Source organism: Macadamia integrifolia, chromosome 9 (genome assembly GCF_013358625.1).
Source record: "Macadamia integrifolia cultivar HAES 741 chromosome 9, SCU_Mint_v3, whole genome shotgun sequence".
In the NCBI taxonomy this organism is placed as follows: Eukaryota; Viridiplantae; Streptophyta; class Magnoliopsida; order Proteales; family Proteaceae; genus Macadamia; species Macadamia integrifolia.
Window position 1 is genome coordinate 14,929,982 of NC_056565.1, and position 26,647 is coordinate 14,956,628.

The 26,647-nt window shown below is 38.6% G+C and overlaps 1 protein-coding gene across 4 annotated transcripts; it reads right to left on the minus strand.

Moving 5' to 3' along the window:
• On the minus strand, positions 1-26,347 carry LOC122089239 (ubiquitin-like domain-containing protein CIP73). 4 transcript variants are annotated; one of them, XM_042658813.1, is made up of 19 exons: positions 26,192-26,347; positions 25,473-25,605; positions 17,637-17,754; positions 17,074-17,181; positions 16,857-16,975; positions 16,630-16,713; positions 16,338-16,523; positions 16,182-16,251; positions 15,936-16,090; positions 4,919-5,083; positions 4,757-4,828; positions 4,190-4,313; positions 3,688-4,104; positions 3,458-3,552; positions 3,004-3,201; positions 1,716-2,357; positions 622-780; positions 322-403; positions 1-238 (listed from the first exon to the last, which is right to left on the minus strand). In XM_042658813.1, the coding sequence occupies exons 2-18, from the start codon at positions 25,599-25,601 to the stop codon at positions 335-337; spliced, it is 2,910 nt and encodes a 969-aa protein (XP_042514747.1). In that variant the 5' UTR covers positions 25,602-25,605; positions 26,192-26,347; the 3' UTR covers positions 1-238; positions 322-334. The 4 variants fall into 4 exon arrangements, with proteins under 4 accessions (XP_042514747.1, XP_042514748.1, XP_042514746.1 ...); XM_042658814.1 differs by having other exon boundaries at positions 1-403; positions 25,473-25,602; XM_042658812.1 differs by having other exon boundaries at positions 1-403; positions 26,192-26,346.
• Positions 26,348-26,647: the final 300 nt, after the last annotated feature.

Here is a 26,647-nt window from a genome sequence, read left to right on the forward strand (position 1 = left end):
TCAAAATCAAGGATGCCAAAACTGTAGACAGTATGACCTCCAACCAAATGTACTGAATGTTTACAATTTTATGTCCTAAGAAACGTTTGATGCTCTACCTTCTCCCTTCCCCCTTCCCCCTTCCCCCTTCCCCCTTCCCCCACACTTACCTTTCTTAAAATAAACTGTCCAATATTCTATAAATGATATATTTAAATATTGTAGGCTTGAATTCAAGGTCTCTGTTCAAGAGTGCACACTAAAAGGAAAAAAAAAAAGGAGTATAAGAGTAAAAAATAAAATAAAATAAAATAAAATAATGGCTGTTGCTAAAATAAATACCATATGGACAAGGTCAGTGTGCAGATCTAGAATCCCACTGAAGTCGCTGACTGATATTGCGGCATAACATCTCCATAAATTCCTGTCAAAGCAAGACACCTTGCCCTTTTGAGCTCATAGACCAGAAAATACCATTGAAGACAAGATATGAGGTAGTTTGCATGATAATCCCTCTCTTTTAGAGCATGCACAATGGAACCAATTTACAATGACAGATGCATACTTTAAGACATGCCATATAAATATATGGAAGATAAAAAAATATAAGAATAAAAAAAAAAAAAAATGAGAAATACATACATTAGCAAGATCACTGTTGCTGCCCAGCTCTTCAACAAGATCTTCAGAACCATTTCCGTCGCTGTACATTCGGGCAGCATTTTCAACCACAGAATGGAAGACAGCTGCTGGTGGATCACCACGCTCAATCCTCACTGCCGTCTGCTGGAGGTCAATCTGCTAAACATAACAAGTAAAACCAGTCAAAATCCAAATCAAAATCAGTCAGAATCTAAGCAGGTTATGTTTCCATTCCTAACCATCTTTCATATCATAGGGGAAAAATATGGCAAAAGGCAAACCCAGGGCCAGGGATTCATCAAACCAGAACACTGTTGAAAGAACAGGGAGGGTGGTACCATTCATTTATTGGTCCCACTTCAAACCATCAATAGTAGATTGTGAAAGGTCGTTTTAATCCAGAGAATCAAATAAAAAATATATTTATGGTGTACATCTGTGATTGCAGGAATTCCATTTTTTGCACAAAGTGGTCAATCTCAGACTCGAACCCACATCTTCACACTAGCAGGCCGAATCACAGAGAGGGACCACATATTTAATTACATATTGGACACGAAGAACAAACCAAAAACTAGAAATACAATAAATGGAACATGTAAGCAAGGGCTTAAAATTTGTGAAGATCAATGAGATCTTGTAATTTGAATCTCAATAGAAGGAACATGTAAGCAAGGACTTAAAATTTGCGAAGATCAATGAGATCTTGTAATTTGAAACTATATTCATGAAAATCACTTGTTAAAGAGAGAATGCTGTATCAGAACCAAAGAATTTGCACTACATGCCCAATCACTAGGAGAGAGGAGGGATGAAAAAAAAGAAGGCACATATGCAGGGCCGCAGGGGGTATATCAACCAAAATATTATCAATGCTGTATCAGAACCAAAGAATTTGCACTACATGCCCAATCACGAGGAGAAAGGAGGGATGAAAAAAAAGAAGGCACATATGCCGGGGGTACATCAACCAAAATATTTGCATGTCTTGACCATCTCCATGCTTGCTTGTAGGGTAATCTCCAGGAACTCATAGATTCCTGTTCCTCAGGCATAGAGAGTGGGAGCAATTAAAGATGTCAGAAAAGACGCACCTCAGAACTCCCGTCATTTGATCTGCCATCATTAGCTGACCTCTGCTCATTACATTGTGGCTGCTGTTCAGGGTTGACAGTGTGTAGAGATTCTGGCTGGGTTGAACTCCTTGTAAGAGCCTGGGACACAATTGGCATCATCTGTTGAAGCATCCTAGAGAAATCCAAGCCGCCACTTTGGCCAGTACCCAACCCTGAAAACATGTTGCCAATGTCTTGGCTTTCAACCTGTTGAGCAATCTGATCAAGTGTATTCCTCATTGCTGGGCTCTGTGTGAATTGCTCTAACATATTTCTCAAGAGGCCAGGTGAACCAATCCCTGCTTGCTCTGACACACCAGCCAATAAACCATTTAGAGCTGGGCTGTTGAGAACCTGAGACATCACGTTAGTCACATCCACTTGACCATTGGAACCCTGCCCTTCTAAGGGCATACTCTCCATAATCTGTCCAAGCACAAAAGGCAGTTGCCCCACAGAAGGACCACTTGTGCCATTCCTATTTGCATTTGAACCCTGGGACAAAAGTGTCTGCGAAACTTGCAGCCCACTGGCAACGGTTTCATGCCTCGGATTGACAGGAGGTGCACCAGATGTTCCCCCAGCATCATTCCCTTGCGATTTTACTATCTTGCTTCGTCTCTAAGCACATATGGAAAGTAAGATTTATAAGAAGCCACAACAACCAAATAAAGATCCAAAAAGAATGAAAAGGAGAGATCTGTGCCCCATTAAGTGAGGCACATATGCTCACAAATCTAGACAACATAACAACAGTTACCAAGCATAATCAGATGCTCAGAATTGTAACTACTTATGAAAAACAAAAAAAAGGCATGTCAAACTAGGCCAATATTTAAACCCAAAAAAAAAAAAAAAAAAAACACCACTAGGGCAATCATCAAATTAAGAAAAGAACTAAGAAGATATTAATTACATATGATAATGCACAGGCACAACATTTTTCACTTTCTTTATGAATAATATTTTTACTCAGCCCATGCACTAATATTTAGAATTGGCTCTAGTCAAGGTTTAAAGTATCGGTATCACGTATTGTATCAATACCCACCAATACTGAAACAATACGATACAGACTAATACTTTAACCTTATCATATAGTAGCCCTTTTAAAGATACCAATACGATATATATCTATTGCTTTTTTGTTGTTTTATCTGCCCTCTCCTCTCCAAAGGTCAAGGGAGAGACTGCATCCCTTCCCTTCGGAAGCTCTCCCCCCCCCCCCCCCAACCCAAAAAAAAAAAAGTAACAATATGAACCTCACCTTGGGTTGCAAACCTCCAAGCCCTAATCCCAAAGGAACGGTCTCAGCACTCTTGGTATGATCATGGCTCGGGCTTGATCCTGTGACATTCTCTGAAACAAGCACTGATTTGCTGGAAACAGTTGATTCTCCACTTGGGCAGCACGAAGAGGCTCCCTCAGGTTGGGGCTTCTTGTCATCAAATTTCTCAGCCTTCATCTACAGTTGGTAGAAACCACCAAAATAACGAAATGAAAATAAGTAGGCATCTGTTAGTAAGATTTTAAATCTAGGCTTCACCATGAATTCCTGCTTTAGTTGAACTACAACAAAATATTGAAAACTTAATCATAGACTTGAACCTTTGTTAGAGATATAACCATAATTCAAGTTTCTTTACACACCCTGCAAATTCTCATAATCAACAAAATTTTATTTCACAGAAGTTCTAGGTTAAGTCCATGCAGAAAAGTACCAGCGGCAGCCCTTCTGCTTCAGAAATGCAATCCCGTCCAGATACACTGGCCTCTCGAGTTTCATCAGCTACAATGCATTCCTGTTGACATTCCCCTGCATTATCTCCTGTGTCAGATCCACTGGTTGAACCCTCAATTGTTGAAGCTTCTGATTGGCTTGGCTATATGAACATATTAAATATCCACTTGGAAAATTGCTGCATTATCGTAGTATTGGATTTCAAGTTACCTGATGGAGCTTGATTTTCTCTCCTCATGTTATCAACAAGATTTCTGAGGTGTGTATTTATTTCATCCACAGCACTGGTGAAGGAAAGTGATTCAGAAGGTGACTGTGAAACAGAAACACCTGGACCAGAATGTGCTTCATTGGATACAGTCCCACCAGAACCCTGTCCAGGGGCCATAGTGCTAGAGTTTGTCAACTGAGATGTTGCATGGACCGGGTAGGAAACACTTCGAATATGACTCGCTGCTTCTGTAGAGGATTGGGAAGGAACAGCTGCGGCAATGACATTTCTCATAGTCAGTACCCGTGGAGGACCTGAATCACCCGCGCCAGTCCCATTAGGACGTTCCCCTTGACTGCCTTCCCCAGTAGCTGCCCTGGTACCAACTAATAATGCACCATGTGCAAGCGCCGTACCTGTTTATCAAATAAGGTGTAATAAATATCAGTTTTTCTGAAAAATTGAAAGATCAAATGCACCTAAAAAGTGCAACTTCCTCACCAGTATGTATATGAATGTTTACGTTTCTGGGGGCATCTCCAGGACCAAATGTGCCAAGGGTTCCTTGATTTACAGAAGTAGCAGGAGGACCAGTAAAAAGGGAGCTGGTTTGAAAAGGAAATGGCTGGGGAAGAAAAAAGAAAAAGTCTAAATTAAACCATATTTAACAAAGAATAAGCACATAAAATTGGAAAAGGTGAAAATTTAACTTCCAGTATGAATAGATGAACAACGTATACACGAAGCTCAGGTTCCCACCATTCAAGCTCACAGATGAAATTCCAATGACAGCAGAAAACAAATCATACCCAAATATGATTTATCAATCTTCCTTTGCTAGAACTCTAACAGTTTTTTGTAAGTCGGAACAATAAAACTACAGTTAAGAGGGTAACAATCAGGTGATTTTCCTATGAGGACATCTCATGGATGAGATTCACTAAAAGGTCGGTCTTCAATTTTCCTGCATCTGCATGTGTTCAACATTTTCATCATACATCATCACTGGATTATCTGGAATAAAGGACTTTGACATAAAAATACATCTTTAGAAGGTTTTTAACTAACCTGAACCATTATAGGATTTGGCCCTGATGGAGATATATAAACTGCAGGGCCAGCATTCACCACAGATTCAGCCTGCAGTTAATACAAAATTAGTCCTAAATATAATAATAATAATAATAATAATAATAATAAATAGAGGGAAGAGAAAGGAGAAGACCATACCGGTGACTGCCCCATACGCAGTGTCAGAGTTGTGCGACCAAGTTCTAAAAGAAGAGCGCCTAAATGTTGCATTGCTAGTCCTACTAGCACTGACTCTGTCTGAATTTGGCTGCGTACAGCAGGATCAGCAGAAGCTCCTTCTCTTTCCAAACGTCCTGCAATATGCTACAGAGTTGCGGCCAATTATGATTAACACATAATCAGTTCCTAAAAATGACAGCTGAGGATCTTGGAATAAACAAGTGTCCATTAAAATGATCGGCAAACTCATGCACTTATACCATCCTTTCCCCAGCAATGACTTACATATGCTATTAGGTTGCAACAAAATACCAAGATCACAGGAACAGCTACCACATAATGATAATAGCAGATACATAAAAATTAAAGGATGATAACATGCACGGATGCACCCCTCCCCACCATCCCAAAAAAAAAAAAAAAGTCTGTAATTTATGATCAGTACTTTGGGTCTTTCTACAATGGAGAATCTTATATTTTATGGAGTTCATTACCATATAATTCTTGGTGACCAAATAATCCCGCATTGAACATGTGGAAGCATGGGCACCTAGAAATATTACCTAATTAACACTGCATCAGTCCCCTTCACCAAAAAGATGTGCTTCCCAGGGAAATCACAAGAATAAATATTTTATAAACTTAGTTACTTCATACCTTTTGTCATTTTCCTAAACAGTTAAATTGAGCTACCATTCGCAGTAACTTCAAATTTAGTTATCCCACTTAATTCGGTTCCAGAAAATTTCCTAGAGAGTCTTAAATCACTTTAGTCATCCAGCTTGGCTTCGCTGTCGCTCATAACTTGTATTGTACTCGTACTCTTGTAACTGGCCTGGAATGCCTCTGTAGTCTTTCACTTCGTTCCTTCTTCCTTCATTCATTTTCTTTTAGTAAGCAAGATACGTTGAAGCCAACAAGTGAGAAAATGGAAGCTAATGTACACCACCCTATAGTTTTCTTTGCTCCTTCCTGGCCCAAAAGTTTGCTTCTGGCAACTAGCTTCTTCCACTAGCGCTTGGACTTGGAAGCGGACTCCGCCCACCTTAAATCAATGAATGAATGAAAAGGAACCTCCATGCAAGGACAGGTTGGTTCAAGGACCTGTTGGTCATAGGAAAGGGGAGGTCCGATTCCGGTACGGAGCCGTATGATGTGAGTGTGTCATGTATGGTTCCTTTGAGAAGGGTGTGATAACACCTGTCAGGCCCGACTAGCAGTCCACATAGCTGCATCTCTAATCACCTGGTCCATACACATCGCTCTCTCCACGAGGATAGCTACCTATTGTAGATCTTCCCAATTTACAAGAAGATCCAAGTACCAAAGGCTCCACTTGACAAGCAGGTGAATCTATATCTCTGATAGAGTCTTCCCATCCATTATACACAAATCAACATAAAAAATATTCCCACTTCCAGGTCTGACAAACCGGAAGACTTTCTATCGAGTCATATAATATATGTGTGGATATGGATCTTTCTATAGATCTATTGCCTTTTTTAGATTCTTGTTCAAGCTGAATGATGATCAATTATCATGTCTGGTTCCTTTGGAGGATGGATCCATAAGAATTCACCTTTTTGACATCGGAATTGTTGGTTTTAATAAAATAGATTTGAGTTTATAGAATATTTTTCTTTTGTGCCTCTTTTGTCTGAGTGTATGACAACCACCGATTCTGTGAAGCTTGTCCTATAAGATTCAATTCAATTGTTAAGTCATAAATATGGCATCCTAATTTTATTGTCAAGGCCAGTGATGCATCACTATTTTTACTAACGAACTCACTTCAAAGAATGAAGCAAGATATCTAAGTCATTTTTAAAAAGTCTAGGACTTCCAAAGCATGATGATGCATTAGTGCATACATGGATGGACCAACACAACCCACTGTAAAAGCCTATGCTAAGACAGAACTAGCACGGATTTTTGGTCCAAGAAGGGTTGGTAGGATTAACTAGGTTTTATTGCTATACTGGGGGGATAACATGCAATCTTCTCTTTTATTTTATTAGGTTTTAATTTTGGTAAAAAGTTGGATACGTGAGAAGGTAGTTCTATGATTGAGTTGCAGGTCTGATTTGGCATGATTTCTATTTCAATTTCATAGGGTAATTTCTATTTCGGAAGTTGTTTGGTTTGCGTTTTGCACCGTATTTCAGTGAAATAGAAATCAAATTTTGCCGAAATTCTGAAATAGGTGAGAAGTTCTTTCAATTTCGGAACTGAAATTGCATTCAGTCTTGCTGTTTAATGCGCATATGGTTAATTTGATGGGAAAAGCAGCAATTGCATGTTAAAAATAAAACACCACTCTTTGTTTGGTTTGAGTTTTGCACCTTATTTCAGGGAAATAGAAATCAAATTTCGCTGAAATTCTGAAATAGGTGAGAAGTTCTTTCAATTTCGGAACTGAAATTGCATTCAGCTTGCTGTTTAATGCCCACATGGTTAATTTGATGGGAAAAGCAGTAATTGCATGTTAAAAATAAAACACCACTCTTCTTCATGAAAATCACCCCATGAAATTGAAATAGAAACCATACCAAATCAGGCCGTAGTTCCCTAAGTCTAAGACATTCCATTTCTGTTTTAGATACTATATAAATCTTTTCTTTTCTTATTTATATATCATGTACCTACACTGGAGTTTCAGAATTGAATGAATTGGAGAATTAGTAGAGCTGCTGTGACATGTTGACTCTTCTTGCAGGGCAACTCATCCTCTTGGGTCAGTTCCTCTCTTCTCTGACCCAGGTACGACTCCTCCCTTCTCAGTTCAGTTCCATGTTTCCTCTTTCCTTCTTTTTTCTTTCCTTCTTCTTATACTTTCTTCTTTCCCTGATATTCTGGTGAGTTTACTCCCCGGTGCTGTATCGACAGTAAGGTGGTCAAAGACAGTACTTCTATAAGCGAACTGAACCAAAGAATCCCATACTCAAAAGGCACCTCAGCTGTGAGAACAAAACCAGCAACAAGGTAACCCGCCCTTAGTTTGTCTTCAACCTCAGTGGATGAAGGGTATGGCTCGTGGATCAAACACCAACAACAAAATCGGACTCGAGGCATCGGGTTAGTCACCACTTGGGCTGAGATGTAAGGGGCCATGGACCAGAGATTCTTGCCTACCAACTACAAGCAGTGCATGCACCTCAAGTTCTCACAGCTAAGACAGAAGTCACAGGACAACATGATTGTTGAGGAGTATGTAACTAGATTTTATTACTAAGCCACTCGATCTAATTTTGTGGGGGAAGAAGAGGTATTGGTGGCACAGTTTCACAATGGCTTGCATCACGAGCTAAGTGTTGCACTAGCATCCAGTAGACTACCTACAATGAAGAATGCCGTAAAGGCGGTATATTAGGTAGAAAAAAGATTGAAAAAGGAATAGGCCCTACATTTGAAAGACTTTTGCAGATAGTTCCAGGTAGCAGCAGCCTTTTCCTCAAGGTAAGTCATTTAGCAACTCACAGGTTAGTGGTTCATCGATGACATCTTCCAAGGCCAAAGCACCCTTTCTCTCCATCTCAGCATGGTTCTAACAAACCCCCTTTCAAAACCAAGAGCTGAGATACAGTGCTTCAAATGCAAGGGGTACAACCATTCATTGTTCTTCTTAATGTCCTAAACATCTGATTGTTTTCAATAATAAGGAAGAACTCATGGCTATTGCTTCAAACGTAGCAATGGAGGAACAAGAAAGTACTTCTAGAGGCAAAGCGTGATCGTAAGCCTAGTGAGATCAACAACAGTGATAGTGAGGAAAGCAGCAACATTGTTATGTTCTTCGTCCACTTTTGGCTACACAGTTTCTGACGAAGATGACTGGCATTGCAACAGCATTTTCCAGACCAAAGTGAGATGCAACAATAGTTGTAGTTGTACCAACATCGTCTTTGAAGATGCCCAAGCTCGAGATTAAAGACAAAACCACATCCTAACCCTAACAAAGTTTCTTAGGTGAACAACACCAATCTAAAAACCAATGAAAGGTGTTTTCTCATATATTCTATTGGGGATTGGTCAATACAGTGCAATGTGATGTCCTACCCTTGAAGGTGTGTCACATCCTCCTCGAGTGACCATGGTTATTTGATTAGAAGGTCTACTATTGCGTGAAGAAGCTTAATCTCGAGTCCATCATGCTTCTTCCCGCTATAGTTGACTCAAGATGAAGCTTCTTCCCTTTAAGGACTTCCTAGCAATTATAATGATATAAAGGATGAATGATGGGGTGCCGATGGGGAAGGGAAGAAATCTCTGAGATGGATCTCAGAGTTGCAGGGGAGAGGGATAAATCGCACTAAGAAAAGGGAAGGAGAATAATCGCACACACGCCCATAGGCCTCACAAACACTCAACTTTATTCATATTTTCTATTCTAAGTTCTCCATCGGTTACAACCAATTTATAGAAAATAAAATACATAGAAAAAGAAATCAACTAAAATAGAAAACTACCATAACTAAGCAAACCGACTCTACTAAGACTCTAAATTCTACATGAACCCAACTTGCTAAAATAAAGTGAATAAAATAAAATCAAAGACAATATTCTTAAATAAATCAAATTCCTAAAATCCTACTATACCAAATAACCAAATATGGATCTGGGTCATATCCGTTTGGATACCCAGATGGGTATGGATGGCTCCATGAGTGCGTATCTGCATCAATGATGCTTCCTAGATGATTAAAATAAGATGGATGAAGTAGAAAGGAGCGTCCAAAGTGTTGTGTGATGTGTATTTTGTAGAGCTTAAAGTAAATTTTTATAGGACTGTCATACGACCAGCAATGATGTACAGTGCAGAATGTTGGGCAATTAAGAAGCGTCACATAGATGAACTAGGTCCAGTAGAGATGGGGATGTTGAAATGGATGTGTGATAAAACTATGAAGGATAAAGTAAGGAATGGCCTTATTAGAACTGGGATGGGTATAACTCTGATACATGATAAGCTACAAGAGAGTCATTGAGGTGGCATGTCCATGTTCACCGAGGGCTTGGGATGCTCTAGTATGGAGGAGTAATTTGATTCAGATTGGAAGAACTAAAAGTGACAGGGGCAGGCCTAAAATAACCATAGGAAAAGAGGTGAGGAAGGACATGCTTAACTTAGGTCTCGTATCATGTGGCCGACCCTATTTAGCTAGGATAAGGCTATGTTGCTGTTGTTGTTTGCACTGAATGGAGACGAAGGAATGGTAGAAATACATCACTGCCCAAAAGGGCATACATTCAATTTGAGCCTAGTTGGTTTATGATGAAGGCTGCATGGGTAGGTGCTTCTGAAGAAAGCAAACTTGATTCCAAACCATGGGGAAATACATTCATATTGAGCCTAGATGGATTAAGTTGAAGGTTTCATGGTAGGTGCAGTTGCAAGAATAGAAGCTTTGCCACATCATAAGTATTGCCTAGATCCTATTGTGTGCAGTTTCTTCTCTAGGATTCTTGCCTTTTGGAATGTGTTCTATCAGCTCATTACATCACTATACATTTCAAACCTTTAAAGTAATTTTATCATTTTATAGAAGTGGAATATGGTAATACTGTTTAAAGATCTGTATATGGTTGGTGCTATTTGTATACTACGTTGTTTATGATATTTCTAGATGCATATAATGATGGCATAATGAAAGATTTTTTAGTATTCTTTAGTGTTCCATTTCTTTTTGGAGGGCTAGGATCCATGGAGCCAACCCCATTTAATTGGGATAAGGCTGAGTTGCTGCTGCAGCAGCAGCTGTTGTTGTTGTGGCCATTACAGGGGAAATAATTCAGGAGTTGCTGCCTTGAGATAAGATCAAGTTTAGAAGATATTTGTGGGCCCCATTGGGGATATTCAATGAAAGATCTTATTGATGTCATCATCTAGTTTCTATTTTCAGTTTTAGAAAGTAAATTGTATTTCATTGTAACAGAATCTTAGGAGTTTCTATTTTGTTGAGTTTATATTTTTTGTAATGTTGAAGTTAGTTTCTTAGCCTTCAAGTCCCATGCACACTATGGGTTACTAATTTTGTAATCTGAAGTTCTAAACTTTTACAATATTATAAATACAAGGAAGGGGGAATCTCTCCATCGGTTTTGGTGTTTAAAAGAAGAGGCTTTGCCTAGTGTGCTGAGCGAGTTAGTTGCTGTAGGAGACAGTGATTGGTGAGAGACCATGGGTGAGAGGCCCTTCCCTATTCCTTCTACTTCTCTTCTTCTTTTCTTTTGTTTCCAACTGATATTCTGTCCAAAAGTTCGGCAATCATACCTCCTCTGTTGTGAGCTATCTCCAGGTAATATCAGTATCTATTTTATGCCTGAATTTTCTGTTCTACAAAGTCTAGTCGATTCTGAAGCTTCCAGCCCAGTTAAGTTCCCACAAGAGTAGTTGTTTAATAGCAATACATTTTAATCTTCACTCTCTGATTCTGGCACATATAACCATCAGATGAATCTGAGTTTTTAATATGTTATTCCCCTCCTTGTCTGTCCCATGGTTTTAAGTATCTCCGATACCAATACGATACCCTCCGATACGTATCTTAAATTTAGTTGACCGATACGATACACACCGATACGATACATTGAATTATTTAAATCATTTCGTATCGATATATATCCTACAATACATACCGATATGCATCAATACACCACTAATACACATTGATATGATACGACATGCCTCGATACGACTCTATGAAAAATATAAAATTGAGGTAAAATGTACGTTTCAGTATGTATTGGTACGTATCGATGAGTATCGGTATGTATCGGTGAGTATCGATATATATATATATATCGGTACGTATCGGTGAGTATCGATACGTATCGGCGCTACGGTCATATAATGGCCAATATGGGTAATTTTTCAGAAAAAAACGATTTTTTGAAGGGTTTTTGTTCCAAATTGCTGTCAGCCATATTTCTCTCTAACTAAAGTGGAAATCAAGGTTGGGAACAAGGATTTTACATTTATGGGACAATTACAGACCTTGAATTCTTAGTACGATACCCTCAATTTAGTGTTTATGCATAATACATGTTATCAATAGCTTTTTTTAACAAATTCTTTATGCAAAAGTATTTAAAAAAATGTTTCCTATCCATTTATGTGTGTATCTTTAGCGTATCTTAGTGTATCTCCGATACGATACGATACCCTCCGATACGTATCTTAATTTTGGCCGACCGATACGACGACCGATACCGATACTTTAATCCTTCTGTCCCCTTTGATCCCAGTCTGAACTCCATCAGACCATTGGATCGAGGGCTGCATGAGTTTCTCGGTACTTTCTATTTTCTGTGTTCTTAACCTAGTATTTTCTGTACTTTACTGTTTCTCTCAATCCAACCAGTGGATGAACCTAATATTTTAGGTGCATAACCTACCCTTAAGGACCTTCATTCCTTTGTGACATCAGCCTAATCTATTGGCCAGAATAGTTAATGCAATTGCTACATTCTGTCCACTGATTCTGTGTATGTTGATCATTGCGATTCTGGCTATTCAGTAGGCTAGCTAGTGTATGTTGTCTTGCAGCTCCTCCATCAAAGTTGGATACGTAGGAAGGCAGCTCTTTGATTGGGTTGAAATTTCCTGTTTAAGTGTATTTTCTGTTTTAGATACTTTATAAGTTTTTTTTCTATTCTTATTTATAGAACATTTACCTAAGATGGAGTTTTAAGATTTGAAAGAAATGAAGAATATAGTAGATTTGTAGTAACTTGTTGAGCCTGCTGTTGGCTGTGTTTCTCTTTTCCCTCACTGCTCTTCTTACAGGGCGGCTCATCCTCTCGGGTCAGTTCCATCTCTCTCTGACTCAGGCCCCATCTCCCTTCAGGTACAACTCCTCCCTTCCCAGTTCAGTTCCATGTTTCCTCTTTCCTTCTTGTTTCTTTTATTCTTCTTTATCCATCTTTCTCTGATATTCTGGAGGGTATACTCCCCTGTTCTGTATTGACAGAAAAATGGTCAAAGAAGAGTTCATTGGAACTATCTCGATATAACTCTGATTGACCTAAGATTTTCGTCAAAGACGGCACTCGTATTGGCGACCTGAACCAAAGGAGGAGTTCTATCAATCAAACCCCTATCTGCTTGACACTGGACTGTCTGTCACAGGTGAAGACAAACACAGGTCGTGGATTAATTCTAACCCTTATCTCTTGGTTCCAAAATTACCTTCCTTTCTTCCTTATTTCTACTGTGTCCTTTATTTTACTTTCATTCATAGTTTTCGCCTGTTAAATAATTATAAATCCCCTTGTGTCCTTTGTTCTTTTATACTACCCCATGGCCCCTTGAGAGTTCTGGTTAATTATCAAGTTGCCAGGTTTCCATTACCTCCTTACAATTGGGCTATATTTCTTTGGGTGGACCAACAGCAACCCTAAACGGTGTTTTCGAACCCAGGATTGCACCACATGGACACTGGAAGAAGGAATCTAAGAGGATGTACACAAGAATTTACAATTGTGCATCCAATCTCGATACAAAATAGGAAAAGGCCACTAAGGGATGCAAAAACTCCTTGATGTAGATCAAGCTTGCACAAGGGGCTGTTGGCCACATTGAACCAAGTCCAATGTTGGCCCCCACCTTGGTCCCATCTAACCAACCCAAAAGGAAACACTGTTCGCAAGTTACTGTTCACGTGAGTAGTAACTCCTGCAGATTTTGTTCAATTGTAAATCTTCTAGAAGCAGCCAACTATCCCTTATTGTTGCAAAAGCAGCTTCAAGAGAAGCATTCCAGCAGCCATCAAATTGCCTAAGTTAGTCCAGGATTTAGTTTCTATTTTGACAAAATTGTCCAAGTTAGTTTCCTATTTTGTTAGTCAAGTAGATTCCATTTTTAAACTTATGTTAGTTTCCTTTTTATCACTAGTTATTGGTTTCTAATTTACTCTTACTTGGTTAGCAAGTTAGAAGTTAAGTTAGAAGGTTTTATTTCCAGCATCAGTTTCCTTTTTTGTTATGTCTTTTGTGTTCAAGAAATGTAAGGTTATTTAAAGCCCATCAATTGTAATGAAAGACAAGTTTAAATTAAACAAAAAGATGGTTTTCGCTGTTGTTCTGTGGGACGTAGTTGGGTGAGATGCCTAAACAGAGGGGTGAGACGCCCATTCACTAATTCTTCTTCCCCCTTCTCAACCCTCAATCGATTTATCTTTTCTTCTTTCTTATTTTCTGTTTTGGCCTTTGTGAGAGAGTATTTGAGAGTTATTTGAAGACCAGAAGTTCAGCTTGAAGCTGTTACAGAGAATCTCCGTAAAGTTTCCTTTTTCATTCTTCGAGCATAACTTCCCAGCCAACCATCAGTTGAGACTCATCTTTTGAAGGATAGTAGGGCATCACACAAGGGACCTTTGCTCCAAATTTGAGGTTCATCGGGGGGCTGAAATCTCAAGATATCGAAAATTGTCAAAAGTTTTCTAATTAATGTCAACAGCATAACTTTCAATCAACCATCGGAATCATAGTTGTCATGGCGTCGCCTAGGCATCGCTAAGGAGGCGATTTGGCGGTCGCCATTGGCCGATAGGCATCGCCATTGCACCGCCATGGAAGCTAGGTCATGCTTGATTCACTAGGCGGTCAATTTTTTGTAAAATGCAGGGTGATTTTGATAGGGCTATGTTCATTTTTTATATCTACCCATATTTTAGGCTCATTACAAAGAAAACCCATGGGATCAAAGGCCCAACACATACATAACCAACCTAAGGCTTATTTGCAATAAAATAAGCTCATTAAGTGACTTATCTGCATCACTGACCCAAGGCAAGAAGAGGTCGGAGAAGGGGAGGAGAACCAAGAGCACCGATCGGCTCTGGTAAACAGGCCATGCAGGAAACAACTCAAAACCAAACTCAATATATTTCATTCTCTATCCCCATTGTAGGTTACAAGCAAATATATATATATATATATAAGATAAACCTACTAATTATTTTCTAAAAGAGATGGAACTCAATTAGGAAACTAACACTAAAAGGACCCCTACGTGTCCAACTCCTACCAAAATAAAATAAAATACAAGATTATAATATCAACCCAAATTAATGCCTATATATCCTACTGGGCCAAAACCAGATTTGGACCCAGCTCGTCTCTGTCTAGGCTTCCAAACGGGTTCGTGCCTGGTCCACAGAAACGCTTCTTCATCAAAGTAGGACAATTCGAGAACTCACTGTCCTGTGATCAGATTCTGATAAAGTTGCAGCACTGTTCTGCAGCAAAAGAGATCCATAGACTGGAGTTCAAAACTATTCTAATCTGTTCAAATTTAGTTGCAGAAATTTCTGACTCTCTCCTGTTTTCCCTATTCTGTGATTTTGATAAGCCAGAAGTCATAAAATCTCAAGGTGTAACCACAGGGAGAAAAGAAATCAAAAGAAAAAAAAATGGTGGCTCTTCATTAAGTATTTGTTTGTGATTTTTGACATTGGTATACAGCATCCTATGTTCAAAAGTGATTCTCTAACTAGTTCACATGGCTCTTTCTACTGCCACTTGGGTGCCTTCTTTACATTGCATCCAATTATATATGGTTAGAGAAATACTTTGCTCGTTCTGTACATGGACATGTGCACAGTGTGTAAACTGTGAAGCAGATTACCTGCCAAAGGTCCTAGCTGACGACTGAGCAAAATTTTGTAATCAGGTACCCTTGAGTTTTAGAAGACAATATTGTGCAGATAGAGACCGGAGAAACACCTTCTCCATTGTCTGTACTCATATTTTCCTTGGTTCAAATAAATATATGGTATTAAACAAAAAAAAATGCAAAATTGAATAAGAGAAAATCAAAGAAAAGATTGCCCTATAATAAATTGCTGGAGGAGATCATCAACAGTTAGATGAAAGATACATTAAAAGCTCCAATTTCTATGCCAAACAACTTAAACTGTAAGCAAACACACCCTTCAAAGACAGATTGGCTTAAGGTACCAAAGGAAATTTTTTTAAGAATTGGTATAATACATACAGAAAGTGCAGCTGCAGCATGACCACTGAGAAGTTGTTGTGCTCGTCGAGCAACGACAGCTAATGCTTCAGGTGTTGGCAATCCTCTCCCATCAGATGGTATCTCTACTCTTGCTGGATCCCCAACATTGGCAGGTGAAAAATTTGATTGATATCCTGCATAAAACCAAAGCAAGACAAGATTAGGAAACAGATAGGTGGTCATAATTACAGCCTAACTGTATAGAAAATTTGTGAGGCTATTCACCATTCTGTGACAATGCCTGCTCCATTCGGTTTATAAACTCAGAAAGTGTGTTCAAAGAATCAGGAATGGGCTGAAACAGAGCAAAAACCCACAGAAAGAATAAGAAAAATTCATTTACAAGGTGAAAGAAACATGAGGAGAGAATGGATAAACTACCACATGTAGTGGAGGAGGTAAAGGGCCCCCTGCCATAGAGAATTGCAAAGATTGAGGCAGAGATAGGAAAGGGTGATTTGGAGGTGTCCGCACGGGAGGGACTTGATTTTCTGCCTGGCTCCTGCCACCAAAATTATTTGTTCCTTCAGTTTCAACACCTTGAGATGCCTGAGCAGAATCATTGGACTGAAGAAACACAAATAACACCATTAGATTTGGCTGGACTTAAGTGAACACCATGGCCTTATAGAGAAAGAGAGATTGAGGTGGAGGGGAAAAAAGTGCCACTCACTGGTATATTAGGTGGCACATTCCTAGCCCCAGCAGTGGCAGTCTGGTTCCCAAGTCCAAAAGAGTTCAGCACTGCCCCAATAATCTAAAAGTAAAGCGACAAGTCAAAACCATGAAGCATTATCGTGCAGATTGATGGCATAGGACCACCAATAATGACATTTCAGCATTAAGTCTAGCTCAGACACAAGATAGCCACCAACCAAGTAAGGAGCCAAAAGAGCATACCCGAGTAACATCAGGTACACCTCCTTCACCTTGGTCCCCAAGATTGAGGGTTCCGAGAACTACACTATGTGAAACTTGTCCAGCCCGGTTGCGTGGAGCACCAGCATTAGCATCATTACCTGAAAAATTAAATAAAATCAGTCCAAAATAAAAGTCAAGCTATTAATACCACAAGCTATGCATTAACTATTCAGTAGCTGTAAAGGAAGATTAATACCATGAACATCACTATTCCTGTTGGGTTCTCCAGAGCCTGTTCCAGATGACGGCTGTGACTGGGCAGCCTGTCTTGCTACTAAATGCAGTGTGTGCCCATCTTCCATATCTACGTATGGTCAAGGGGTACAACATAATGATACCTACTCTCGCTCTCTCCCAAGGGTCACAATATAATGATACAAGGAAAATCAGTTCAGCATATTCTCTCCCCTGCCCCTACCCCCTGGGGCGAGCCTGCATCCAGCATCGTACATGAGCTCATGCACACTGCATGAAAAGGTTTCATGGCTGGATCATGTAAACTTAACCCACATAAAGAAATACACAGCCAGTATATGACTCTACATGAACAGAATCAGAACGGTGACGATTAGCCCTACTTCAAAAAGTGAAATATTTGTAAGCAAATGTTCAACAAAAATAAGTAAAAGAATTTATTAACTACGGAAACATTTAATAACTGGAATGTAGTTCTCTATCTAATTAGAAAAAGATAAAATTAAATCTTCACAAATAAAAAAGAACGAAAAACAAAGCACTGCACATGAAATAATGGGATACGGTACTCAGAGAGGAGGTGATCATCCTTTAAGACCTTTCCCCTGAAAATTAGTCGTTGCTGCCCAACGGGAACACCAATTTTATTTGCTATTTTCTCCTTGAACAATGGAACTGGCATCTGAAAATGTTCAAAATGAAAACAATTAAAATTTTGACATAAGCCAGCTTCATTTTCATTGGCAAAAAAAATATGGTAAAAATACGGAGATTTTTCTTACAACAGAAAAAAAAAAGCCTTATCCTAACTTAATGGGGTCATTGTAACAAAATATCCTGTCTATTTTGAGTTTATATTACTAAATTTATACAAATTGAATCTCCAAATGATCTACAGGTATGTCGCTGAGAAGCAATACCTTACCCACCCATTGCCAATACTAGGTGGTGGGTCACTGGGTCAACACATGGACCCAGAGTCTTCAGGTAGTAAGAAGTTCAAGCAACAGAAGCAGACGGGTCACATGGAACACTAACAGTGAGTACAAATTAACTTGCAACAAAGATGTTTAGAGACAGGAAGAGACCTGGTAGAGGAGAAAATGAGTGGCAGAGAAATTTAAAGGGAGCTAAAACGATGATGCAGAATTACAGCAAGAGAAGAAGATAGCGCAGTTTTCAGTTTGGTTAAGTTTTCTGGTTCAAACTGAACCTACAGTTCAAGATTGATTCAAGTTAAACTTAATTTCAAGTCCTCTATGGGCTATAAGGGTCATGGGCTTAGTATTTATGGGTTTTCTATAGCAATGGGACAAGTCTATAAGCCCAAATATGAGGGATTTAAGGTCTACACGAAATTAGGTGTTTATTTCTATTTGAGTTTCTAGAAAGCTGGATTACAGCTATGAGATCCAGCTTGTTTTATTTCTGTGTCTATACTTCCTATTTTATTAGTTTCTATTTTAAAGATAGCAAGTTGTAATTAGAGTTCATGTAATAAGGGTATTTAGCGTACTTTATATTAACTTGTATTGTATTTTTATCTTTTACATCCCTAGGCATGCTAGAAAGGTGGATATTTATGTAACTCCTCATATTATAAGCAAGTCAATACAGGGGAGAGAAATCAATTCTCTAATTGTCACACTCTCTCTTCTTCTTCATCCTCTCCTGTCATCTTCTCTTCTTTCACCTTGATCCCTTCCATTAATTTGAACTTGGTATCAGAACTGGTTTAAGAGTCGACCAGCAGCTTGTAATCTCCATTGTGCCTCTTTTTTTTTGGAACCCTAAAAGTGTAGAGGCTCCAATAGAGGCTGCACTATGTAAGAAGACCTTCTTAAGGTGTTCTCTCATCAACTAGAAGACTTAATGGTGAAGATTTGAGCTATGAAGACAGATTGAAGAACAATGAATGAAAACAGGGGGTACCGCCAGCTTTTTGGTTCAGACCCTCTTTCTCTCTCATCAAACATCGCTTGAAGGTGGGACCAGGATTGCTAGAATCACCCAAAGGTCCCCTTAAAACACCCCCCCATGGCCTTGGTTGCTGAAGGTTTAAGTGGTTGGAGTACAGCTTGTTTCCCCATGGACTGACTGGTACCACCAGATTCAGTTTTTTGCTCATTCTTCCTCTGAAATGTTATGTTTGATGCAATCTAGTGTTGGCTGTTGGTGAGTTACCATATTTGAGTCCTACGAGTTGTAATGGGATGAACTCACACCTCGAAAGGTGCATCTGATTCAAGTTTCTTCAAGTTTTGTGGTTTGTCTACTTGCTGGAATTTTATACATCCATTACCGTTTTAATTGAGCATTTTGATTCTAGATCGATGATAAAAGTGATTACATAATGTGATTTTCTTACATTTGCAGGTTACAGGGTCATGCGCATAAAAGATGCTAAATGGGAGGATTCAATGCAATCTAGACACCGGTTTACCCATGGATTGACTCACATGTGATCAAGGGCAAGATGAGAGAAGAAGTTTCACTGAAGCAATCAAGGGCAAAGGAGGAATTTCACGTCAAATAAAAATTTTGACCAAGTATTGAGCAACAAAGAAGAATCGAACGAGGGAGGTCTTGCGCAAGTTTGCAAAGAGAAGTGTAAGGATATGATGGTAATTTTGAAAGATAAGGAGTTCTCCAAAACATATTGGATATGGGGCTCATTGCATTCGTAATTTAAAATGATGCATCTTTAATTTTCGGATCAAGTCAATCCGGGGTCAGGATGGAGAGATATAGTCAAAAAACCATTTTTGACTAAGTTGGAATTAAAGTTGAAATTTAGAATTTAAAAATATAAATTCAAAATATCTCTCCTCTCTCCCATACGTAACTTTCTCTTTTCCATTCCTATTTCTTCTTGGTTTCCTACTTTCTCTCCCTCTTTCTTCTCTTGCAAGTATCTCTCCTTTTCCTAACTATTTCTAACACTCTCTATTTATCCTATATGGCTATATATAGGAACCTGATTCACAACTTAAGAATTACTACTTTTTAGAGAGATTTTTCTTATGAGCTTTTTCTTTTCTCTTGAGTTGTAATTAAATATTGAAATTTGGAGTTCTTAAGCTTAGATTTCTACAGTACATATTTAGTAAAGTATTTTTTTTTATTCTCTTTTTAATTTCAGATTTAATTCAATATCATTTCTTATTCATCTTTTAGTTATTTTTCATCTTTCTTCATCCTCACGGTTAACTAAATCCCGCAACTTGGGGATTGGATGAAACCATGGGATGAAGAGCAACTTGTAAGTAATTGATGCCCGTTTTTATAATTCCATGTAACCAAAACCCTATTGCAAAGTCAAAATTATGTATGCAATTGATTACATTCCGTATGCGTACTTGCCAACTTCCAATATGGTCTTGCTTATACTCTAATCCTATGTATGTGTTGAATAACTCATTGGACATATTAGATTAAAAATTCATATTTCCTATTGACCTATTCAAGCATGTGATATAGGGCTAGATTGCTTGTAAATTGTTCGCAAATTTCATGGTGGATTCTAATTCCTAAGTGCTTGCATGATTTTCGGTTCATTAATTCATTCTTGCCTTAATCTTAGGTTCACCTTATTATTGCATGTTGAATTCAATAACATAGTTAAGCCTTGCCTTTCAACATTGTTAGTATAGTTTACTTTAATTTGTGATGACCCCATTAGTAGGTACATTCTGCCTAGAGCTCACCTCCCTGTGATCGAACAATAGCTACACATGACCCGTGCGCTTGCAGTATTACTTTATTTCTCAATCAAGCCCCTTAGACACGTAACAATTATGGGCTGTACATAATGTGAAATTGATCCCTCGACTTTGCAAAACTCAAGGTTGAGCTTTTTTTTAAGCCAAAGAGTTGATGCAGAATTCCAATAAGAGAAAAAGAAGGTGTTGTTTTGGGTTTGTTTTTCTGGGTCAAACTGAATTTGTGATTCAATATTGGTTCAAGTTAGATTTAATTTCATGTCCCCTATTGGTTATATGGGTCATGTCATGTGCATAGTACTTTTGGGTTTCCTATTGCAATGGGCCAAATCTATAAGCCCACTTATGAAGGATTTAAGACCTTTACGAAATTAACAAAATTATGTGTTTATTTCTATTTTCTTAGAGTTTCTGAGAGCTGGGTAGCAGCTATGAGATCCAGCTTGCTTTGTTTTTGTTGATTATATTAGTTAAAGAGCCCGAGTTCTAACAGGGCTCTCCCTTACCTGCATTTGGAAGTTTTGATGCAGATCCGGATTCCAAAAATCGGAATCAGATCGTTCATGGGCCCGTCCAAGTATTAGATAACTCAAATCAAAGGGCTAATGGCAGAAATAGTACATAGGCTCTTATTTTCAAAAAAGATGGCCAGGTTAGTGAATAGAATGCCCATGTTAGTGGAAACGGAAAACTTGGAAGTGAATGAAAGAATGGGACAGATTAGAATAAAAGAAGGAAAGGTGGGTATTATTGGAAATTAAAAACTAAATAAGACCTAAAGGGGAAATCGTGAGACAACGGTTAACCTTCTTCTTCAACCTTCAGCCAAGGTAAGGGGCAGAAACCAGGGGGTTACGATGGAGGTAGCTTCTCCAATTCTTGTCGGTTGATCATGAAATTTCAGGAGTAGGCTGAGCACCCAGTGCTCTCTTGAATCCAAGAGGTAGGTGCCACAAAACAGCACACAAAGGGGAGCAGTTGCACCTGCAACTCAGGTCCAGCGATGAACAGTGTTCCAGGAGAAGAGGCTGTTTCCGGCCAAGAAAACCCTGAAGATGGGTCACCTTACTGAAGTGAAGCTATCCCCCAAGTTTGAACTGAAGGGACTTGTGTTGGGGAAGATCCCTAAGATTCTTTCGGCTGTGGGGTGCCGCCCAGAACAGAGTAGTTCTCGAAAAGGAAAAATACAGCAGGAAAAGTAAGGAAGAAGAAGAAGATCAAAGAGGGAGGGAGGGATATGCAAGCCTCACAGCAGCGATAGTTAAAAGCTTTAATCAAACTTCAATTCTTCAAAAATCAAAACTGAAATCTCCATTGTCTTACATGACTACTTAAAGAAAATAACATCAATTAATGAAAACTAATTTAAAATAGAAACTAACCTAAATTAGCAACTGAAATCTAAAATTGAATCTCCCTACTAACTTGACCGCACACTACATTAACAATAAAGGAAACAAATCAAGGAACTAAATTAATCCCAATTCTTCCTACGCCCAACTGCATCTCCTTTTACATGTTGTTTCTCAAAGTTATAAATAAGAGAAGGGTGTCTAAGCCCTCATCACAATTTGATACACACTCCAGCTTGCGCTTGCTCAGTTCTGTGAGATGCAGTTCTGTATTCCTGCTGTTTTATGTAGTACGCCTGGTTAGATTCCAGGTTTGGAGTAATGTGAGATTCCAGATCTGCAGTTCAAGTGGGAAGCTTGAACATATCCTTCCTTTTTTTTTCTTTTTTCCTTTTTCTCTACTATCAACTGAGGTTAATTTCTGTTTACCATTCCAGCAACTGATAAGTAAGCCGCTTCTCTAGTTCTGCTTCTTCATCAAATCATAATTCTGTGGGTAGATTCCTCAATGGTTTTCCCTTTTATTGATTCAGGTTACTAGTCTAACTGGTTTTTGTTTTTTTTTCTTTTTGGGTTTTTACATCAATCCAAGTTGTTCAGGATTCAATTTGTTCCTTAACTTCAGTTCTCTCAACACTTCTTATCCTGTGATTGCTGGTTAGCTACTGATTGTTTCTTTGTTCATCTCAGTTTCCATTTTATTAGTTGCTATTTCTGTCTAGTTTAGTCTCCAATTTTGGTCCATGTTTCTGTTTTGAGTCTGACTTTTATTTCATGATTTCTAGTTTCTATTTTCTTTCAGTTACTATGTCTGGTTTTCTATTTTGGCTACTTTCAATTCTGTGACTACATAATAATTTAAGATCTGACTGTCAGATCTAGATCAGATTTTGTGGGATTAAACTCCATTTAAAATAGATTACTCAAAACAGGAAAATAGGCCCATCTGATCTGTCTTCCTGAGTTATTGAAATTTCTAAATTCTGGTTTTCTTTGGGTTCCTAATCACCATAAATCTGGAGTTCCCTTTAGCTTTTCAATACTAATTCCTCAGTTGACCTAGATTTCCATCAAGAGGAGATAAACATAGAGCAGAAAGAGAAAATCTAAAAGGTTCAGTGTGTTAGGAAACATTAAGTAGCGATAAGTACCCGGTTACAACTTGTACTTTTTAAGGCAAAAATCACATTACATAGTAGACCTTTATGATGCAGTACTTAAGATGGAGCTCCAAATCAGGTTTCTATTTGGCCCATATTATGGAGTAAACTAAGCCCATAGGTTCAGCATATTTTGGGTCACATTCTGCCATCGACCAACCTTCATTGGAGGAAGATATTTTCCATATCCCATGGGCCCCATGGCCAGCTGTATGAAGGCAGCTTTGAAGGCCAGTTGAGTGGAGACTTTCAGCCCAAGGGATCGAGCTGCCAAGTGATAACTTGGGGATTCAGTTTTGTCCTTGCGCGGGAACTTTAGAATTCAGTTTTAGTTTCTATTTTCAGACTAGTTTCTAAATTCTAGGACTCTTTATTATGGGATTAGTTTTGTTTTGTAATTAGTTTCTAAATGGGACAAAGGGTCTTTCTTTCCACCCAAGAAAGAAACCCAATTGATGTAATATATTATTATAAATAAAGGAGAACTGCTGGATCTCAGCATCCAATGATTTGAGAAAGAAAAGGAATTGATCTAATGATCAAGAGAGCTATGAGATGCAGTCGAGTAGGAGAGATTTCTGAGAGGTGAGAGACCATATGAGTGGGTGAGATGCCTAAGAGAGAGTTAAATGCTCAATCCAATCGTTTATTCCTTCTATCCTCCTTCTTCCCCTTCTTCTCATCCCCAATCGAGATCTAATCCCTGATTCTATTTTCTGATTTTTATTTCTCTCCAAGTCTGAGATCAGCAGAGTATATTTATCGGTGTTGAAGGCTTCTACAATACCGCACACATCTCTCTAATTGTTGCTGATTTCAGGCAGACTGTAGGGACCATAACAGGCTTGCGTTTCTGATTTCTTTCATGAACTGATAGATTAAACTATCAGTTCTGTCTGATATTTTGAGGACTGAATCCTTCCATGATCCATACCCAAGTTCGATGGTAAATTCATTCATATTCTTCTTATGTTGCTATGGTTCTTGAATGAAGATTATTTTCTGATTCTTGATCCCTAGATCTGTTGTGTGTTGCGAATTATAGGCTGCTGCCTATTGTTATATTTGGGCTGGGGTAATTGGCCGTATTTGGATATTGTTAGGAATTCTAGGGATTGAAATAACCTATTTTGCCTACTGCTATTACATACTCTTGTAATTTATCAGACCTGACCAGTACATGTGTGGGTATATTCATGTGATCCTGAGTCCCTGACTGGGGTTAGTTTAATTAATCTAGCCTTACATTACTTTATATGTGTAAATAATATATTCTGCCCAACACAGCATGACGGATTGCCAAAGAAGTTTTGAAATTACAAAACCATCTTGGAGAGTTTTCTACTGCATTTAGTCATTCGTAGAATTGTCCATCCTTAAAATAGTAGTTCATAAAGTTGCACAAGATAACTCTGAGTAAAATTCAATGGTTTTAAAATGATTTCCGCAGGACTTCTCAGAAATCACTGATATATGTCCATGCAAAATTTAATACTCTAAATTTGGTTCCTCGAATAGAACATATGAAAAATTATGTATCTAATTGATCAATGGGAAAATGTTTTCCGTGGGGGAGTGTGGCCCTTGCACCTAGACACATGGGGGCGAAATTGACTCCTATGTGGATGCTTTCTTGTTTTCACCCATTGGCCCTCGCACATGCGCAAGTACCGCACTCCCCCACAGGAAACACTTCCCCCCTTGATCAATTGTGTAAATATATCAAGACATATTTAAATTTTCCAAATGCATACTCAAATACATAGATGAAACTATCGTGGTGATTGGAAAATTAAAAGTTCAATATACACATAAGATTTTAACGATTACAAATAACAAACGTTGGTAATTCTATGATATTCTTCTAGATTGTCATCACATGCAACGCATGTGCAATTTCATTCGCAAATAAAGAATAAAGAAGGGAATCACCACGAGTTCCGTGCATTCATGCGTGTGAGGTCTTTCAACAGCTCTCACTTATTTGGTGTACATTCTTCGCATGTCAAGCATTACAGACATTATAGAATTCACTAAGTAGAAGCAGTGTGATTTCAGAATGAACAATTCATCAAGCCATAGATCAAAAGTATTGTCTACACCACTGAAACTATCAGCACACTTTAGAAAATATATACGAATCAAGGAAAGTAAGCAAGACATTACATTTCTATCGACATGGAAAGTATATATCTGTGAATCCAGAGTCTTCACGTTGAGCTCAACAGTTGATTTTGAACTTCCACCGCTACCTTCACTTGTACTTGCAGCTTCAGAAGAATTTTCATCCGCCATTCTACTGAAAAGGATTGTAGCAAATATATGAAGGTACTTGATTTTTTTTTTGGGGGGTGGGATAAGGTACTTGATTATTCATTAGCAATTAACATAAAATGGGAAAGTGGGCAAGTTGGTTTTGCTGTCAACATGCTCACCAACCAACCATTGGCTTCCGAATGGAAGTTACATGGTCATTTGCACGCACTAAAGGGAATGTAATCGTTTCAACAATGGTAAATCCAGACAACAAATAGTGTGCCCACAAACGATTATTAGCCTTCTGGACAATAGTTTTCAAAAGGGTTCATGAATTCACCATTATCAACCAACTCAAGGGCTCAAAGAGATTGATATAAATGAAAACAAGGAGAGAAGAGAGAGCAAAGGCAACAGAACTAGAGACCTCCAGGCCAAACAACCTAGAATCCCCTCGTTTCGGAAGAACAATCCCAGGATTTAACCTTAGGGTTTTGCAGGACAGAAGCAAAACACATCGATAAAGCAACGGAAACTTCAATTTGACGGAAAATAGACTTAAAAGAAAAGTGAACAGATTGAGAAAACTTATCAAAAAAAGAAAAAAAGAACAGATTGAGAAATTCTACCTTTAGCTATCCAAAGCCTGTAAATTGGAGAGAATATCTGAAGCTTCAGACACGAAGAGATCTTTGTGAAGGAGGGTAGCGATGGCAGAGTATTTCTTCAGAGCTTCGGTTTGGTCAAGCTGGCGAACCCCTTCTTCTACGATCGTTTGAAGATTTTGTGAAACCGAAATGTCCCACAGAATCCGCGTACGTGCGCGATACGCCCATTTCGGCTTGGATCAGTGACGGTCCACCCGGTCTAATGGCCTGGTCAGGGTTGAAAGCATTTGAACTTGGGTACGGATTGGTCTCCATTGATTCCTCTTAAAATCGTCTATTTCCACCATGTTCGGGTTCCCATTCTGACATACATTAAGCAAACAAATAATAATGTATGGAAGAAGCTTCCCCAGGGCTAGTGTGCCACATCAATGCTACCCATATCATCCATATGGAATTCACATTTTAGAGAAAATA